Source organism: Chroicocephalus ridibundus, chromosome 7, assembly GCF_963924245.1.
Source record: "Chroicocephalus ridibundus chromosome 7, bChrRid1.1, whole genome shotgun sequence".
Classification (NCBI taxonomy): Eukaryota; Metazoa; Chordata; class Aves; order Charadriiformes; family Laridae; genus Chroicocephalus; species Chroicocephalus ridibundus.
In genome coordinates this window covers 21,983,062-22,003,444 of record NC_086290.1, presented here as the reverse complement: position 1 = coordinate 22,003,444, position 20,383 = coordinate 21,983,062, and the positions used below count along the sequence as shown (strand labels likewise).

Genomic DNA, 20,383 nt, shown 5'->3' with positions numbered 1-20,383 from the left:
TTACACAAAGAGGGTTTAAAGAAAGATGGGGATATACTTTTTAGAAGGGCCTGTTGCAATAACACAAGCAGTAATGGTTTTAAACTAAAAGAGGGTAGATTCAGACTAGATATAAGGAAGAAATTTTTTACAATGAGGGTTGTGAAACACTGGTGGTTGATGCCCCATCCCTGGAAACATTCAAGGTCATGCTGGATGGAGCTTGAGCAACCTGATCTAGTTGAAGATGTCCCTACTCATTGCAGGGGTGGTTGGACTAGATGACTTTTAAAGGTCCCTTCCAACTCAAACTGTTCTATAATCCTATGTATTAGTTTGTAAAAGCAACAGCTGAGGTTTACACTTGGCAAACCATACCTTGGTAGGAGGGTGACCTGTATAAAATTATACCTTTAAGAGAGTAGCAAAAATCCCATGAGCAAATTATGAAAAAAACAAATAAGGCAGTTCATCCCTGGTAGATCTCTGCAGAGCTGTGTGATTTCAGATTACTCTTCATTTTCCTACAAGGTACAGCTTCAACAAAGCTCCAGGGTTTCCAGCACTCTGTGCTCTGATACTACCATTACTCAAAGGCATACAGGAAAGTGGTTAATAATTAAACTCATCATTATTTATCTACTTTCTCTAATTATAGCTCCTATTTGTGGCTGCTCTGCCGGAAGAATGCATCTGCCTAACTTTGGCCAGCCACAGACTTCCATGCCACATGCTGATGGGAAGTGTTTACCACATCCTTCATTGTACTCCTGATGCTGACTTTTGGAAATTTGGAGCTGCTTTCCTTTGCAGGATTCACCATGTGTTGTAAGGGTTTGCTTCACTGACATAGAACGTGCTCCATCACTGCATGCAGCCCACAAAGGGAGACAGAGTCAATTTTTAATAATAACAAAACAGCAACTCCCTACTAAGTGAGCATCGAGGTACAAATTCAGGCACAAACCCACATGTTTAAGACTGTAGTACTTGTGAACCTACACCGCCTACTGGAAAAAAAATTGTATAGAGAAAAACCAAAAAAAAAGCCCCCTCTACCTTCCACTCCTCCAACTGCTGTGTTTTGCTGTACCTTTGTATAGGCAAATTGCAGCAACATCTCAAAATCATCCCTGACAGTTGAAAATTAGAAAGTTATTACAACTGCAGAACTTTTAACAGGAAATATAGCATTTCTATATAGTTCACGGGGACAAGATTTATCCCCAGAGAGGCAAGAGTGTATCTGAATCACGCAGTGCCATTACGGGCAGTTGGTGAGGAAGCCTTTCAGCAGTGAACTCCTCACTCAGTGCTGCCACTAAAACCTTGACAGTGGTTTCAAAACCTCTGACTGCTTCTAAACACAGAAACACCAAGTCCCACCTGATAACTGAGGGAGCATAGCTCCTTCCAGACAGGTTGTTGGAACAGGTGGGCCAAACCCACCCCATCTCCAGCCACACCAATGTGATGGTCACTAGATAGGGACCCTTTTCTAAGCACTTCAGTGACTGGGGACAGCTAAACTGAGGCATAATCCTACGCAACAACAAGTAAGGACAGACTAAAACAGCCTATTCCCCTCCCACTCCTGCAGCCGTTGCATTTTCTGAGGTTAGTGCATATACACTGTACCAGGGCAATTCACCCGTGGGGCTGCAGGTGTCTTTACTAATGGGCTACTTCTTGGTGCCACAAGTACTAAGTACTGTCTGGAAAAAGCCCAGTGAGAAAATCTCTCTCATATTGTTTCCTTCAAGAATGAGAGTGCATGGCGGGAAATGTTAATTTTAATGAAAACACAGGTTGCAAGGAATTATTTCCTGTTCAGTTCTGAGTCAGTGGCCATGATAACAGTTACTTCACTAAAGCAAAGGAAGACAGCCAAAATAATTTCCTAAACCATAAAAATGTCTAAGCCTACATAAAATTTTACATCCATTTCCTCTTTCTTTTTCACCTTCCCCTCCAGCTGAGGAAGTGCACAGAAACAAACCTTTTGCTGTTTCCATTTGTCATTCTCCTGGTGGATCTATCAGACATAATTTGGTGCTTTTCTGCAATTGATCTATTAAAACTACTAGCAATAAGTAACAACAACTATAATAACAACTAGCAATGGCTGACAGATGACAGCAGAGGAATTATGTTTATGTTTTATAACTGCTAAATTTGTATAAAGTTTGAGTATAAAACCATAAACAGTGAATTCTGGGCACAGCAAAAACCTAGAGTAACTGGGCAAGAGGAGAGAGTTTGCTCTCCCTCAGTTTCTTGACTCTACAAATCTTGGGGACAGGTGGGGAAAACAACAAACGAAACCAAAAAAACCCTGGTGAAACTCCTTAAGTCACATGTGAGATAATAGCAGTTAAAAAACTGAAGCAAAACTCTGAATTAGATTTGAACTTAAATCGGTATTTCCTTATGCTGGCTTCTGTCATTGTTCAATAGCCAGTAGCCACGACCATCAATAAGCAGGAGAAATGAGAAAGCTCTGAGAGGTGTAATGAGGTAACACTGGAAGGGAATATAGTATGAGGAAAAATAAAAGAAAAAACTCACCAATTATATACTTATATAACTGGCAAGCTTCTTTTCCCTTCACGTTAAGGGTAAAGTGAAGCAGCTCTATGACTCGAAGCTTGTATAGTGTAAAAATAGGTATCATTCTAAAGGTTATACTAGCTTAAATGAGGATACAGCTATCCTGCTGCAAGCCACTGCCTCAACAGTGAGTTCACCTGAATAATGGCAATTTACAGCACCAGTCAGATTATTAATAACCTGCTCTTATATCCAAATGTGCACTCTTTGCTCAGGTTGAATTAGCTGTGGAAATTAGGACTGCTTCATTCATCTGAATAGCGAAACATGAAAAGCTCCTGGCAATAGAAGAGAGCTGTGCTAAATACTTTGCTACAGGTATGAATTAGCCACCTTAGTTTCCAGATGAATTAAAACTATTTTTATCATAAAATTGCCCAAATAAAACACTTTGGGAAGTACTACCTCTAGATCTGCCGTTTTTATACATAAGCCACTGAAAAATTTGCACCTTTCAGAACGCTGGGCTGCCAAGAAGATGAATACTGGGCTGAAGTCAAAATTGGCAACCGGCTCACAGGGGGACACAAGGTCTGGCAGCCCCTCTTTCACTGGCCAGACCAGTGTCATGTACGAGTAATAAAAACGCTGCGTGTGACTCAGTAGCAGCTTAACTCTCAAAATTGCTGATTACAGCACATTTATTTATTACTCAGATGTTATTAAATACCCCCAACTGGAATCCAAGCGGATAAAGTGAAATTCAATTCTAGATATATTTTTTAAATTAGTGTGCTGCTTTTCCTTCCCATGCTTACGCCAAATTTGTCCCCATTGTCTGCATTTGAATGCCCTGTTGCCATCAGCGTCCTATTACTGAATTAGGAATATCGTTGATATTCTCCCTTTTGCTTGTTTCTTTCAAAACCTGCTGTGTCCTTTCGGCCACAAATAAATTCTGCCAGCCAGCTTGGCTTTGTCCTCTTTTGCCTGATTCAGTTATTCTCTTAACTTCAATCAGCTTACCCAATCAATTATTTCCTATGCTGACTGGCCTTCTCTTACGAATCCTCATTGTCCAAAATGCATTTATTTTCCTTGCTGATGTACACTGAATTGTTGGAGTAATTTAAAATTAAGTTTCTCCACTGACTTTGATCTTTCTAATAGCATGACTCATGATTTATATCTCAGACATCCAAAGCACTCTATTAATCTCTCCTAAATGCCCTCAACAATTTTTATGCCCTTTTGAAGAGATATCTGAAACAAATTCCTTTTCTATTAGATGGGATCTAACTTTGGTCTTACTGGAAACCTTTGTCACTCATGATGCTTATTGAGAAATGTAATACGGCATTTCCCCTTTTTCACAACAGCATCCTTCAGGAGACTCTGGCACGAGTGCCCTTTCCTGCTCACACAGTGAATTAGAAATTGTTTTATTTAGCACCTAATGCTCAGTCCTACTTTCACAGAAAGGAGTATGATTGGATTTCAACATTCAAAATTATTTTAGCTTAACAATTTTCAACACTTACAGATACTCAGCAATTTGTTTTTTGATTCAAAAAAAAAAAAAAAAGAAAGTAATCAAGAAAAACACAGAGACCAAATCAATTTTACAGCAAGTACAATCTGCCAAAGGCAGGCTTCATTTCCTCTCTGACTGGCATACATGTCACATTATCCCTCTGCTAATAGCACAGGAAAGTATCAAATATCAGCATTGTGTTAAAAGGGCTCCAGAGTGGCCTCTGACATTCTTCATTTAAATGAGTGTATTTATCTAGCATCGAGCAGATAAGCTTACTGAATAAAAGTAATTACAAGGTTTCAGTAATAGATAATATGACAACCTTTCAGATATAACATGGGAAGGAAATACCACAACAGACTAGAAAAAGTGCCTAACTGAATGCCTCCTTCAAACAATTCAAGAATAAAGGATCCAGAGGGCAGCAGCGAGGGTTCTGGAGGCAAACCTGCTTCTAGCTCTTGCCACGTTGTTTTCTAGAGTCAGTTCTGGTTTAAACCAAGGTGGTAGATATTTCACAAACTCATGCTTTGGTATCTCAGTGTTAAAACCAGAAAAATTTAGCCTAGTTTAAGTGGACTCATTCTAAGAATCAGATGGCCAGATGTATTCCAACAACATGTGAATATTTCCAAGATGCTGTGTTTCTTGTATTATTCTGTTCTGCAAAATATCCAGAAGCATTAGCTTCATGAAAAAGTAGATGCAGCAGGTACAGCAGGAGGAGACGGAAATGATAAGTGAAATACTGACCATTCTGATGTAGCTCATTTTTTTCTGCTCCAAATGACCTAAGTAACATGCAACAAGTTCTGCAAATAGCTTTCCAATAGCTGAGAAACTTTTACAACAGAATCAAGTCTGTTCTAGTGATAGAAAGACTGAAAACTCTCTAGGGCATGGACATTTTCAATACAGCAATTTATTTTTCAGTTTGGCAGCTGCTAGTGTTTTGCAGTACATTTTTTAAAATACAGTTTAGATCCACCAAAATGGATTCCTATCTATGATGAATCTTTATAGCAACATTAATCTAAAACATTAAAAAAGCCACAGCTACCGACTGCTGCCTTGGGAAGTCTGCTATTACAGGTGACCTTTGGTGTAGGATAGCTTCCAGCGGGGAGAGGCACTGTCAGTACTTTAAGCATGAGTGATGTCCTCTTATGATTTCCATATAATATTGAGAAAAAATATTCTTTATTTCTAATGACAGGAGTTGTCAAGAGTCCCCATGAAGGATGTTCTCCATGCACTGCAGGAGACTTGTGTGAAGAACTTGAATCTATTAATTTCCACATTCAAACTTTTTTGTTATTTCCTCCAGAACAATATCATTTATATTCTAACTAAAGCCACATTTGTTTTGAAATTATGAAACAGCAATTTCACAATCCTGAGCCAAATGAAAATCCAGAAGTAAAGACAAGTCCAAGTAAACACACTTAACACCTCTATATCTGTTGATTTCAGAAATTGTGCATTGCTCATGAATCAGTAGCAAGGGATTGGTCCTACTGGAGCAGAGGGAAGACCTTATTCAGGAATCCTGTGACAGTGATCTCAAAGCCCAAGGGCTTTTATTCAACAGGACGTTTCTGAGTTATCATACTTTTAAAAAACACAGGGCTTTTTGGAAGCACAGTACCAGCACTACATACTGGTTGGCTATACTTATATATGCTATAAGAGTATATACTTATATTTATTTACCTGGAACCTAATTTGCAACAATGCACGAGCCCCAGAGCAGAAGTTTACAGCCCAGTGATTGCAGATTTCATTTCAAACAGGGTAATTTTCAAAAATGTTTCCCATTTATTTCTTCATTTCGCAAACCAACACCAACTAAAGGAGTAACATAAGCTTGTCTGAAAGCACAGTCAGGGATCTGCTCTATTAGCAGCTTCATTCCACTGCAGCTTGTGGTACCATGACTTAGTGTACGCAGTAACCACAAACACGGCACAGCTTCCCAAGTAAGTAAAGCAGTTAAAATGTCAACTTTGAAACGTGTTATCAAGCTAGAAAGAATCCTTTTCAACAATATCTATACGGAATCAGTGACATTAGGGAAAGAAAAGCATTCAGGATCATGCTCCACATGAATATCTGAACAGCTCTTTGCAGATGCAGTCACCTTTGCTACAACACAACTGCTCTCATGAAAGTGGCGGGATCACTGCATCTTAAAAAAATCACAGTTCAATAAAACATCGCAACCAGCACGAGGCTTTTGAAAAGGCTACCATGTCTATCTCCCATAGTGGGACTACAGTGAAGAGTCACTGGACAACAGAGAAAGACCAGCTGGGTTCGAAGCAGCTGCACCCTGGCTTGCTTCCCCAGCACCTCCAGAGCCGATTGATCACGATCCTAGTTGTCCTCCGTCTTACTGAACTGCCAGGTGACAGGGCATGGTATCAGTAAGGGAGGCAGAAGCACCCTGTTCTCATGAGCACTTTGGAAATTGCAACATGCAAAGACAAAACTCCTTATTTATTCTCTTCATATTTTACATAACTGACAGGAACAAATAACCTTCAGAAACATTAAAAACCCCGGTGCATGTCTGCTGAACCACGATGGAGCCCAAGAACTAGATCAAGGTCATTGCTACCTGTTTCTTTGGGAAAAGATGTTGATACTGGATAAAATGATCACGGTAAAAAGTTGGCAACATGAGAGGAATGAAACAAAGCAGCCCTTCTGTAGTCCAGAGGTGCACAACAAACCTGCAAACTTACAGGATTCCCAAATCCACTCCCTCCAAAAATAAAGTCAGTTTAAGAAGTGGTGAGAAGCAATGTAGTGATAAGGAAGGGGAAGGGGGAGAGAAGAGAATGAAAGGAAAAAGGAACGGAAAAAGGAAAGGACCACAAAAAAACCAAACCCACCACCCACACTAAAATGATAAAAGTAGAAAAGGTAGCTGAGGAGTATATAGGAAAGGAAAGATTATACAGAATTATATAAAATTCAGTTTCTCCCCAGAATGGTCCTGCCACTCCCAGTGCCAACAAGCTCTGGGCTGCACAAACAGAAGAACTGACCAGGAGGAAAATGGGCTGCTACGAAAAACCAGCCTTTCCAAGAGAACCGCAAGGATAAAGCTGTACCTTTTCCCGACTACTCATCTGCAGATAATCCATGAGATTTCCATGACCAGTCTTGAGATAGAGAAGCCAGAAAACAAATGCTGTACAGCAGGTAGAAAACTACCAGTGATCTCACTCATGTTGGACTTTCCAAGGTCAGGTCACTCTTTGCAAGGCTACACAAACTAGGTCAGGAATAGACAGAAACAAACAAGTAAACAACCAAACCTGTACCCTCTATTGCTCCATGGAGATACAACTTCGCTCCTAAGAGAACAATTAAACAAAAACAGCACCAGTGTCAAAAAAACCTCATGTACAGCCGTGACATTAGAATCTTCCTTGTTTATTAGCCAAAATAATTTATGACTGAATTAAGCTGCTTTATTGAGTCAGTGTAGGGAAGTGTTTATAATGTACGCTGAGCATCCCACAAGCCTGCTAGGACCCTATATGGCTGAGAAAGAAACAGGTGAACAGAGCACAGTGAAATACGTCTTTCATAACAGAGAAAACATACACTTGCTCTTTAAAATAGTAAGAGTGACTGAATTCAACCTTAATCTTCCAACACTGGAGATAACCCTGAAATAATACCGGCGGTATGTGGTTTTCATCCATTTGTCTTTTAAGAAAAGTTTCCATGTAAAAGAAAGAAGATTAAATGGTATAAATGCAGACAAAAGTGCTGTAGTGACTTTACGCTAATAGTAACTCCTCACTTTTCGGGGAGCTTCTGAGCTATAATATTACTTTGGCCAAAAGTAAGAGTCCACCACCTCTTGGAAGTCCTTCAAAACGTCTTACCATGACTAACCACAGCAAACAGAGTGACAGCAGTTGCATTTTATTAGGTCCTGAGGCTGACTAAAATAAGCCATCACCTACTTATCAGCTTAGGGACCAGAAAGTGAGACACACATTTCCTTTAAGGACGAGGTATATGCTAGTGTTTCCAAAACTGTTTTATTTAACAGCTAAAATAAATGGATATGTATTTGATGACATCTGAACACATGATCGCGTCCACAACAGACCTCAGGTTGTTCTGAAGGAAACTGAAGACGATATCAGTGATGTGTCAGTGATAGAATAGATGCAAGATACAGCACACAGTGAAGCTATTAAATAGTTTAATACCAAAATAGCTGCAAAATTGATAGAAAGATAAATAGCAGGAAAATTCTGAAACCAGAATGGCAAATGAGACACCACTCCAGGTAAACATCCCATTGTTCCTGTGTCCCAGTCTTATTTCCCACAGAGGTATGAACTCACAGTCTTCATCACAGAGATGCCTCTATGAAGTTACTGAGCACATCAACAATTATTTACTTCCTCTAAGGTTAACAATCTCAATAATGAAGAGGTACAGGTGAACCATAATACAGAAACTATGTCAAAAACCAGTAACCACACCATGAAGTGACAAGTTCTTTTTTTTTTTTTTTTGTATTTCAAATGAAGGTCGTTTGACTTCAGGCTCTAAAATTCTTGACTATAAGCAAAACGGCATTTGCAAATGCTATACTACTCTCCTAGGGCTGTAATGTTTGCATGTATTGCTGTTGCTATTTTGCTCCAAAAAGAGGTAAAGAACATGCTAACTCAACTGAGCAGCACAATGAAGCACCCTCACTCACCAAAAAACCATTAGGAAGCCAGCTAAGTGTACATAGAAACTGTAGGCCACTAACAGAGCATCTCCTGCTGTCACACAGTAATTACCTAGCTCAGCAGTTAGGGTGCACACAAAGATAAGCACTTCATTTTCTTCTTTTGAAACATCCTGTAGTTTCAAGAAAGAGGAACTTTCATAACAGCGGAAGTGGAGCTCTATCTGTTGGGGTTTTTTTTTCCTCCATACTACACTGCTACTTTTCTAACTGCCTTCCATACACTTACATCACTTGAGTAAGTTTGTGGAGTCAAATTTACACTTCAGTATGGCTTTTCTGTTGTTTTGCAATCTATCTGCACCACTAGTGGTTGCAATTACATGGCAGACAGTTCTGTTCTGGGAGGATGGCTCCTTAGGAAGGGAGATGTAGAACTGCCACTCAGTCAGCTGCATTCGTACAGAAGCTTGTTGCACCTGGCATTCTTTAAACACAGTGTCCTTGTATCATCAGCCTTACTTCAACAGTAAAATTTAAAAATAGCAAGTCAAAAGTTGCTTGTTTTTCCAGGCAGATGGTCCTTTTCCCAGTAGGATACATACATGCAGCTTCGGGATCCCAAGTCTCAATATAGATCTCACAAGATGCTCTACTGCAGGGAATTCACGCTCTTTTGAGAGTTTGTCATTCTCACGGGCAATTAAAGGCAGGAAACGGAATGTGAAAAGTCACCATATGTCACCTGGAAGCTTTGCTTCCAGATGTTTGTAAAAGTTTTTTATTCTACAGAATTATACAGATACTCCTTAGCACCAAGGACCGGCAAGAAAGTAACAAGCCAATCCTGAATTCCTCGCTCTGCTTCTTTATCACCAAATCTAATGCTAATTTTTCCATTTAATGGGAGCACAATCAGACCATTAACTCTTAATGACCCAAGCCACCATTGATTTAATTGCAAATATTACCAAAGAAAACAAAAGTGTTATCTTATTCCTATGTTAGCGATAAGCAAAGCAGTCAGTTTAACGTCCCTGGAACTTTATGTCTTGTTGGCATCAATATTGGTGTGGTGCTCTGCAAGGAAGTGTTTTATAGACATGCAAATAAATCAAATGGTAGCAACGTGCTGAAAAATCTCAGCTGCAGTCAGAAAGGGGAGGAATTTACATACACGCAATCATAGCGGAAACATAATCGGTTAGTTATCTTTTATGCTTCAAATCTCAGTGATTTATAAAGATACAGAGAATGCTGTAGTGTATTTACTACCAGGGAAAAAGGAACATGCAGGATATTATGCCAACTTTTAGGAAGACCTAGGGCCACATCCTATTTTCATAATCATACTTCACAGCGATGATGGCATATGAGGCCAAATACCTCTGTGTAAGAGTCAGTGTCATTACATCTCAGATCAACTTGGACATCGATCTTCTAACCCACTAGCTAGCACTATCTCATCATGCATTATCCATGAAGATGAAAATCTTTCCAACACTACTAAGGCTCTGGTACCACCCACACAAGAATGCTAGCTTTGTTTTAGATAATTTCTTATCATTATCTTTACTCTTAATTACTGCTAGCCTAACAAAAGAGTAAATACAGAACTTGTAAGATCTACATTTAAGATCACCTACTGTAAGCATTTATGTTCTATGTCTTGCATGTATATATCTAAGTACCACATGGAACAAAATAAAATCACTTTTTTCACCACTTAATTTAAAAACAAGACCCATGGAAATGAGTTAAAAAAATAACACTAAAAGCAAAGCTAACACTGGTTTCGTATATGTAAGTTACAAGAAAAGTGTGAAATAGGCAAATTAAATAAAATAAAAATCAAAGTGGACACTTACTCTAGGGAGAGTCTGTGTGCGTTCTAAAAGAAAGACAAAGTTATTTTAATTTGGGCTTCACTTCAAATGAAGCACTTTGGTGAAAGGACCAGCTTCCATCCATACTGCCAAGATGTAGCAAGGCTTGACCTAATGTCTCTTTCAGAAGCTTGAAAACTAAAATGGGATGGTCACATCTAGCATTTGTTATTTTGCCAAGGATGGGGGCAATGAGAAGTAGACAGGAAGGTGAATGCTTTGCCTTAAAGCATTTTGTGGGCCAGTCACTCTTTAGCCCCAAATCATTTAAATCTGCTATGGAAAGCAGTGAATAACAGAGTTGGCAGTACGCAATGAAAGCAAGCTTCACCTTCCCTTTGGAAGTTGATACCTCAGTCTGTTTCCTCACATAGGAGGATATTCATCACCAAATCTGCCCTTGAAAATGGTAATGTTTGAAGTGGGAAATTAATTCTGACCTACATTTACATCGATCCTCTCTTCTCATAAAGTATCATAAATGACAGAAGCAACTTGAAATCCTAGCCACAATGACATGTTTCACGCCCTTAGTGCATTAGCCACCATGCTGAGAAGGAGGATGAAGCATCCTGCACCACCGAGCCTGCGGGAGATAGGAGTTCAGCCTGGAGCTGAGCGTGCTCCTGAGGTGGGACATGTCCTGAAACACACAATGCCACAGGACACTGTCGTGGACTGATAAACCCATCAATCTCCCAACATCTGCTTTATACTCATTACCTAGAAAGTTAACAGTTCGTTTTCATCAAATGGAAAGTTCTGGTTTGGAAGAACAGAGACAAACATACATTTCATTTGAACAATGAGAAACTCTTTGGGAAACAGAAAGTCTCATCCCACTATTACACCACTTGGTAATAGGAATAAGATACCTACCACTGAAAGCATTACAATAGAGAAGAAGCAGAATTTTATAAGGAATATTTAAAAAAGAAAACAATACCACGGAAACAATTTCATCTTTGAGATGCTTTGACATTGAAATGTCATTAATTACTTCACAAGCCACAGACAATGACAACAAAACCCCTAAAAAAATTAAACCTTGCAGATCTGTAATATTCATTTACTTATTTTGATGCAAAGGAGAGTAAAAAAAAAAAAAAAGCTGAAGGCATAGGAGCTAGGGAAGGAATGAATGTCTAATATGATCATTAAATACTAATAATTCTACAGTAAAAATTTTACTGAAGTCTGTTGGTCTCTTATGCATACATATTAAGACACAGTTTGTAGGTGATGAAATGGTTTTGCTGAGTATCTGGAAGGCTGTGAGCTGTTCCTCTGTGTGCTCCATTTGTGAGTAAGAAAGCAACTGCCTTGCCTTCTCCATTCTCTTACCAAAGACTTAATTCTCTCACTTCACTGTAACTCTGGAAAGGGGTATGTATTTCCTTAATATTGCAAACGTTTATAAGATGTACCAATCACACAGCTGCACCCTGCAGCTAAATTCACCTCCTGACCCAAGAAGGCAGACACCAATGGTAGAAGCTGCACTTTTACTGTTTATTTAGGCCCAAGAAAAGGGAAACAATCGAAGCAGCTGGATATGGCATATGCCATGAACTGTACATGTTATAAGAAAGAAGTTCATTCATTCAATGCCACTTTGTGAGAGATGTGTTACTACAGCAAAGGCAAAGTTGACAACATATGCCCATTTGAGTTCGGAGGCACAGAGGACAAGAACAGTGCAAACTCCATAAGGGTCTCCTGCCATGACCGTTCAGCAGCGGAGGTGGCAGGAGGTGTGGGAGCGCGCTGCAAAGCGGCTGTTGCATGATCCAGAGGCTGTGGAAAGCAGATGTCAGTATGGACAGAGGAAGAGAGAAGGGTGGAAGCTCAAGTTTTTGTGCATTTAACATTGCGAAAACCCATTATGTACAATATCAGAACCCGATCATGATACCATCATGCCCTACAACAGCCACATGGAAGACACCCTACTGCCAATCCTCTGCCTTCCCAACCTAAAGGATTTTCCTGAGTTAATGGTGAACCTTATTCATCAAAACAGTCCAATCTAAGTGTCCTGCTGACACCACTAAGACAAAAGCTTATTTAAAACATATAGATTGATAGGTTCTGTTGCTACAGAGTAAAATTTTAAGACAAAGCTTTACGTCAGGCATTTTTTCCTGTGAATTGGGATTTTTTTTAAAGTACTGTTCAACAAAAGTAAGATGTTTTTACTTTATTTGTGACTTGACAGCATACGTTGGTCACTGGAGAAAGACAAAGCCCAAGAGAACAGCTTGATAAAGAGACACAACTTTCAGTAAGAAGAAAGTTTTCACATCTCCAGCAACACACTTTGCCATTATAGCATGGCAAAAGAATTGATATATCGTATCACATGCAGTTGTTATTACAAAGACTTACAGGTTGCTTTATTGGGTGCAGAAATTTCTTTTATCTGGATCGGCCATTAACTGCATTAATGGTCAGTAATAAAGGCAAGCTTGCCATGGCATATTAGAGAGAGCGAAGATTGCTCCGGTTGACAGCTTTATTAGTTTTCATGTGCTTCTGTAGGGAAGTGAGAAGCAAAGCTGAAACACCAGGCCTCTTTCTCCTTGTGAGACGCTCTATTCAGACAAACGTAAAACTTCAATGCAGTTAGTTACTTCCCTCCTAAAAATAAACTAACATCGTCATCTGTGCCATGCTGACAGTACCACTTTCAGAACTAAGTCTGCTAACTAATTCCCGCTTATCATGCTTGGGCACATCGTCCCCAAAAGCCAGATAAGCTTGTCAGCTCTACAAAGCAACCAAAGACCTAATGACATTCTTTGGAGGAAGAATGGTGGTTGGCCAGAGTATCCTGGTTAGATCTTCCTCAGGCGGTTTGGTGGGACACAAAGAAACACAGACATCCACCCTTCTGCTCATACTGCATTGGTACAGTAATAGCGCGTTATTCAGCAAATAGGGAAGGTGATAGTAGAAGACAAAGTAGTGCTGTGGGCATTATGAGAAAGATGTTTTCAGAAAGAATCCAAAAGGTGAAATTCATCTCTAGGCAAAGGGCCAGCACAAAGCAAAGGACCTCAAAACTAGCTCAAAGTGGTGCTTAAGTAATTGATGGGCTCCATGCCAGCCTTGCAGGTGAAGGTGAATTTCACCCTCAAACTAAGGAAGGAACATTTAAGAGAGCCAAATGTGAACAAAAAAAAGAGCCAACATGTCAGCAACAGCAAAGCAAAGGAGTGGCAGGTTGCAAGGAGACTAGGTCAGGTTGGTAGGGAAGGACAACGATGTAGAAGTTCACTTTTCTAAAGGGAGTACCTCATGAGAGTAAAAGTCATAAGACCATCCCATCCAAGATGGCAAAACAGCTTTCTCAAATCAGGGACCTTAACTGGCCAGAAATGGACAAACCAACCAACTTTGAATGAGTCTGTTCAGTTGTAAAGCCCAAAATGCAGTTTCCCTTTTAGAAAATATATTCTCACTACATTTTGATGTTTGAAAGACATACTGTATGAAAATGTTTTATCCAACTGTTGTGGTTTAACCCTAGCCAGCAACTAGAACCACGCAGCTACGCATTCACTGCTCTCAGTTGGGATGGGGGAGAGAATTGGAAGAGTAAAAGTAAGAAAAAACTTGTGGGTTAAGATAAAGTCAGCTTAATAGGTAAAGCAAAAGCTATGCACGCAAGCAAAGCAAAACAAGAAATTCATCCACTGCTTCCCATCGGCAGGCAGGTGTTCAGCCATCCCCAGGAAAGCAGAGCTCCATCGCGTATAATGGTTACTTTGGAAGACAAATGCCGTAACTCTGAACGTCCTTCCTTCTTCTTCCCCCAGCTTTATATGCTGAGCATGATGCCTTACGGCATGGCATATTCCTTTGGTCAGCTGGGGTCAGCTGTCCCAGCTGTGTCCCCTCCCAACTTTTTGTGCACTCCCAGCCTGCTCGCTGGCAGGGCAGTGAGAGGAGCAGAAAAGGCCTTGACCGCTTAGCAACAACCAAAACCATCAGTGCACTATCAACATCATTCTCTTCTAAAACACCAAGCTGCTAACAATCCCCACACCAGCTGCTACCAAGAGTTAACTCCATCCCAGCTGAATCCATGACACCAACTATCCAAAGTTACATATTAATTAAGCATTAGCTTAGGTTTTAAAATTCAAAATGAGTACTTCCAATGCGGTGCTATGCTGGTGGTATATTCTGTTCTTCAAAACAGGAATGTCTGTAGTATTTACTCTTTCTCACCCTCTCCCAGCAAGGGAGCACATGTTGCTGTGATGGAACTGCATCCCTCAGGACAGACGTTGCACCCGGGCTCACTCACGATGCTTATCAGTCTTCCAGACTAGGTATCTCAGGCACGGCCTTAAGCGGACCTTGTTAGTTGAAAGGATGCAGATCTCTACTGTAGCATTAGCACAGCAAGACACTGCAGACTATAAAATGAGCTTTCTCTCCAGACAAAACAGCTTTTTGAAGGAAAGATCTTTCAGTCAAATTTGTAGGATAATTTATTATCCTTAACTTTTTTTCACTGGCTTCCTAAGGAAGCAATTAAGTATTTTTTCACAATTATTCCATTAAGAAAACCAAGACAAGTTAAAAAGGATTATGTACTTTGGTACAGTAGCGGAGCTCTGAAAGAAGTGTCTCCCTCCAGATTTTGGGGTCTGGATTTTACCCCTTGCAAACCCAGATTTCCCCGCTAAGTGGACCCAGCAAAATCTTTGTCATTTGATGAACAGCAAAAAGCCTGTACTTCAGTTTAGTTACACAATGTTACTAGGGAAATGGTGTATATATAACCACAATCACAATTTTGTCAATTTACATACATTCCCACGCAAAAGATCCGAATATACAAAGCAGAACAGTGGACTAATGACTATAGCATAAGATGATGCAAGACTCATTTACAAGACTGTGAAAATGAGTAATTAAAAATACATACACATAACTGTGTATGTGAACAAGTTCTCGTGTATGTGAACAAGTTCTCTTTGTAAAAATTAAACATGTTGGAAGTTAAAATTACAGCAAAATTACACAACTGATCCTTGTCAAGCTTGTTAAGCAAGCCGTGGTATACCTTGTTCGAACAACCGTGCTGTGTGGGCCAGCCCTCCTCAAACTGCAGTCATATGCTGAACTAGGAGGAAGACATCCTGCACTTTGCATGTCAACTCAGCCTTTAGAAACAGCTCACAATGGCTTGTAATGAAGCACACATTTACTGTATTCTTCTTAGTCTTTAGAAATGCTGGTATTGAGAGTTTTTCCTAGAACAGACGCTGTCTTTGTACTGAGATTTCCTTTATTAATCATAGATATGCTTTCTCATAGTTATTTTGTGGTACTTGCTAATGGTGACTTTTGTGGCATTTGTGATAATCTGTAATAACGTAGAGAAATTCAGAGGATAATGCCTCCGTGTCCTTGCGTATTACAGAATCCTAGGAACCCATGGTCATGATCTCTACACACCTGCAGGCCAAGTAACCTTTTATAGGTTGTGAGAATTGCTTATTTCATACCACAGACATGGACGGGATCAAAGGCAGAAAACAGCGTATCCCACCATGACCATACAACATGTTAATGGACAAAGTATGCACAAAGTATAAGTGTTCGAGGAGGTAGGGAGAGGCAGCACATTAAAGGCTGCTCTGGCTGGTTTGGAGGACTGGCGCACGCACTTCCTCTGGGGCTGACTACTGATAAATAGCTGAGACATCTCTGATGCCCCCTCTCCACACAGGCACATGAACAGTCCTGCTTGCACCAAGTTCTTGGCACCTGGGAGAGCCTCAAGAATTACAGCTACAAAAATGATGAGGATTTTTTTTTTTTTTAAATCGCTACTTTTACATACAAAGCACCAGAAACATTTAGGATACATTCTTGCGTCAAATTTTCGCCAAAAACAAAGATAAGATTACATGAACACACATTCCCCTAATTTCACCTCTCAGAATTATACTTATGGCCTGACTTGCACAAAACACAAAAGCTCTGAGAACTAGTCACATTGTAAAAGTAATTTGCACCATAAATCTGTATTACTGTCTATGGCAGGGTTAATAGACCTATGCCAGGGCATTTAGAAGCTATCAATACCTTTCTCTGCTTAAATCACCAATAACACGGCATTGATGGGAAACTCCATGTAAACCTTTTTCCACAGTACATCAGACGAAGAATGCGCAGAAAATAGCATTTCATAAAACACCAATGGATTTTGTTTGTTAATAAAAAGCAACTTCTGCCAGAGGCATTTAAATAAGGATGATGCAGACACTGAGATGAATACTTTGGTAAGCCTTACTGCCAGCTTAATGCCTATAATGAAAAGTAATAAAGTGAACTAGGCATGTTGCTATATCATTTTATTCTTTCTTTTTTACCCCATTAAATATTGATAAGAACTTATATCCCTTACCAATGCCAGCGGCAATTCAGTTTATGAATGCAAACTAAATTTTAATTTTTATTCTTTGTGAACGTAAGTTTTATGCCTGTGCTTTGTATTATACCTATACGAGACTTCAAAAAATTCTGTGAGGTGTTATGAAAGCATAATAATATAAGTGCCTACCTTTTTCAGGAACCGTACTCCATAGGTAAATATATAAAGGTAAAATGTAAATCTCCACCTGCAAAAGGTACAAGAGATTAACTCTAGGGTATCATGTTTACATACTTTACAGTTCAACACATGATTTCTTACAGTACTGCCAAAGTAACAGATTTTAGTCTGGTTTTCTACAACTTTTGTTATCAAGCATTGTGCTCATCTGCCTGCTTTTCCCAGCCTCCCATTAAGCCCTCTGAAAATACTGGCTAATTTCACCTAAACATGACGTGAAAAAAGAAATTTTCAAGGATAATGAAGTTTTTAAAAGTTTCATGAAAACTATCACGACAGTGGAGATCAGAAGACAATTCACACGCCTGTTGTGGGGAAGTTCACTTGTTATTAGACCAGAACAATAAGAAACTTTATTAAGCCTTCAACAGGTCATATTAGAGTGCCGCACATCACATACGGTCTTTAGTAATAAAAAGCATCATCCACAATGAGCTGGAATTTTGCTTAGCAGATTCCAGAGCTTCAGTCATGGTTTTAGGGGGTGCATTTGTGTCAGATAGGTATGCTGCATACAGATATATATCCACAATTTGCATCCGCTTCCAAAGAGTTTCCTTGATAAAGATGATTCTACATTTTCCCAAGTACACTTGAAATAATTGCTGGGCTTCCGGTTTTTCTTTTCAGATATAGGCAAACTAGAAACTAGGATCAAGATGCCATGAAAAACAGGAGAGAAATCAGCAAGAGATTTAATACGAAATCATCCTCTCCTCTACATCTTTCTGCCTTTCCCAATAAAAGAAAACATATAGAGGATTTTCCAATCTTTCAGACCCGTTTCTGGCTTAGGAGAGAAGCATCAATGGAAGGAAATAAAATCAAAACCTCACACAGTGTAAATTCCTAGAGGAATTCCTGGGTTCTTTTCCAAGGGTTTATTACACAAACATGCTTGACATAAACACCAGTGAGGTACTATTCATAACTTATAACAGGATGAGATTTAGCTTCCTTAGTGTGAGGCAATACCGCAGTGTGAATCACCTTCAATTACATATTTTACAGCACTTTGCAACTTTCTCTGCACTGGCAAAACTATTAGAGCTTTCGGTTAATTGGCATTGAAGCGTGTTGAGACATTACTGGAATGGTTTCCAAACTGAAAATGCTCCTATGTAAAAGAAGGTTAATCCAAACCTTCCTCTTCAAAACTACAAGTATTTAGAAAGAAAGTTGTGTCATACATAAATAACCCTCTGACATGTTGAGTACAGGAGAGTATAAGAACGTGGATGAGATTTAAAGTGTGATACTTCAGCTGAACAGAAACTCTCTCTCAGCCTCCACAGCACTGCAGAGATTAATTTATTCAATTGATATAATACAAATAACCAATCCCTTCAAGGATTCAGTCACACTAGCAACATGGCTCGCAGCTTTCATCCTTGCAGTTTCCTCAAGATATGGCAAAAAGAAAGCACTCAGATGCAAAATATTAGTTGTGCTGGTAGAAACCTTCAGATCACACATATTGAAGAACAGCAAGGACAGCGATATGCAGGAAGCTTTTTTTTTTTTTTTTACTTACCACCTGTAGCTGTCAGCTCTGTGCTATGAGAAATTTAATGGTAGATACACCAATAATCCTTTGCAGAAGGTCACACATAGATCACTGAACACACTGGGAATTGAATTAGCACTCAGTTCTCTGTCTGCTTTCCTACCTTGCTGCAGGCAGCCAGCAACCTAAAACCCCGTTGATGCTTTATTGACATATGAACAGTCCTCACTCCCCCGCAGCCACCTTTTTAACTTGGTAGCCTAGCAGTAAGAACGTCTGCCAGGCTTTGGAAAACCTAGGTTCAATTTTCTCCTCTGCCACATTTCTCACACACTCCTGATGGGTTTGTTAGACACAAAGTCATCCTGTGTAGGACCACATCTTCTTTTGAAGCTGTTTTATGTAGCAGGTAATACTCCATGACTTGGGAGGGAGGAAGGACAGGTAGGAAGGGGACAAGAACTAGGTTGTGAAGCTGCATTATTCACTCAAAAATCCATCTAAATGCATCATTCACAATCTACAGTTTATACCTCTTTACCCTTATATTTGGGTCTCATTGCAGCCCACTGATGAAGAAATGCAAGTGGAGGGCAACAGTTACGGTTAGGAATCACGTCCACTCACAGTACAGCCCAGTGTCCAAACCACCTTAGTATTTTGGGAACTTAGGCAAAATGTTCTTTCTCTCTGCATAGCACATCATAGAGGAGAAGGATATCTTTCTTAAGTGTGAGTTTATCAAGTGTCATTCCCAACCGAATCCATAAAGTGTTAGTTGATTAAGAGAGGTCTTTACTTTGTCCTTGGTAATAGTCCCAACTCTCATGGTTGGGAAAAGCCCTTAGCCTGAGCACAGTCTGAAGAGTCACAGACCCCAGGGAAGGGAGTATGTCTGGCCAGTGGCATAAACCCTCTTAATACCCTTTCTAATATCCTGCTCAAGGTCCTTCTTAAGCATCAGCAGCTCATGCTGAACATCAGTTGCTGTTTGGGTGACAGCTGGTTGCCTGCAATAGGGAAAGTAACAAACTCTTCTAAAACAACAGTAGCAAAGCCCAACAGACCAGGAAAAGCAAGGCAAGATCTGTACTAAGATTTTTTGTCCCCCTTTCCCCCCAGCAATATTCACTGCCCTATTAAAGCAATAAAACAGAGGCCACTAGGTGAAGCACCCAATTGGGAGCAACCACTGTAACAATTCACATTTAACTGAAAAATGAGTACAGCTGAAGCTGCTCTGTCTTGTGAGAATTTGCTCTGGCCCTCAGACCTGAAACGCTTCTCCAGTCAGTTGTACAGAGACGCAAAATTTGAATGACCCACATGCACACAAAGCGTGCTGGTTGAAAGACTTCTTAGGTTAATTTAAATCCAGCAAACACAGATGAAACCGCTCAAGGAACAAGTGTTCTGGAAGACTTGATCTGTCTGCTTGCCATAGGGTTTATGAGGTTCACTTTAGTCCGGCACTAACATGCCTACAAGACTTACAGATTGAGCCAGGCTTGTGTGTGGCCTGCTCAGGCTCAGGCTCAGGGAGATCAAACCTGTTTACAAATGGCCCTTCTGG

General features: G+C 39.9%; 1 protein-coding gene across 2 annotated transcripts in view; it reads right to left on the bottom strand.

Annotated features, from left to right (window-relative positions):
• Nucleotides 1–20,383, bottom strand: part of CERS6 (ceramide synthase 6) — a 134,815-nt gene that overhangs the window by 53,138 nt on the left and 61,294 nt on the right. For both annotated transcript variants that reach the window (XM_063341842.1, XM_063341843.1), the window contains one exon: nt 17,253–17,310. In XM_063341842.1, the coding sequence (XP_063197912.1) occupies nt 17,253–17,310 (58 nt within the window). The remainder of the gene's footprint in view (nt 1–17,252; nt 17,311–20,383) is intronic.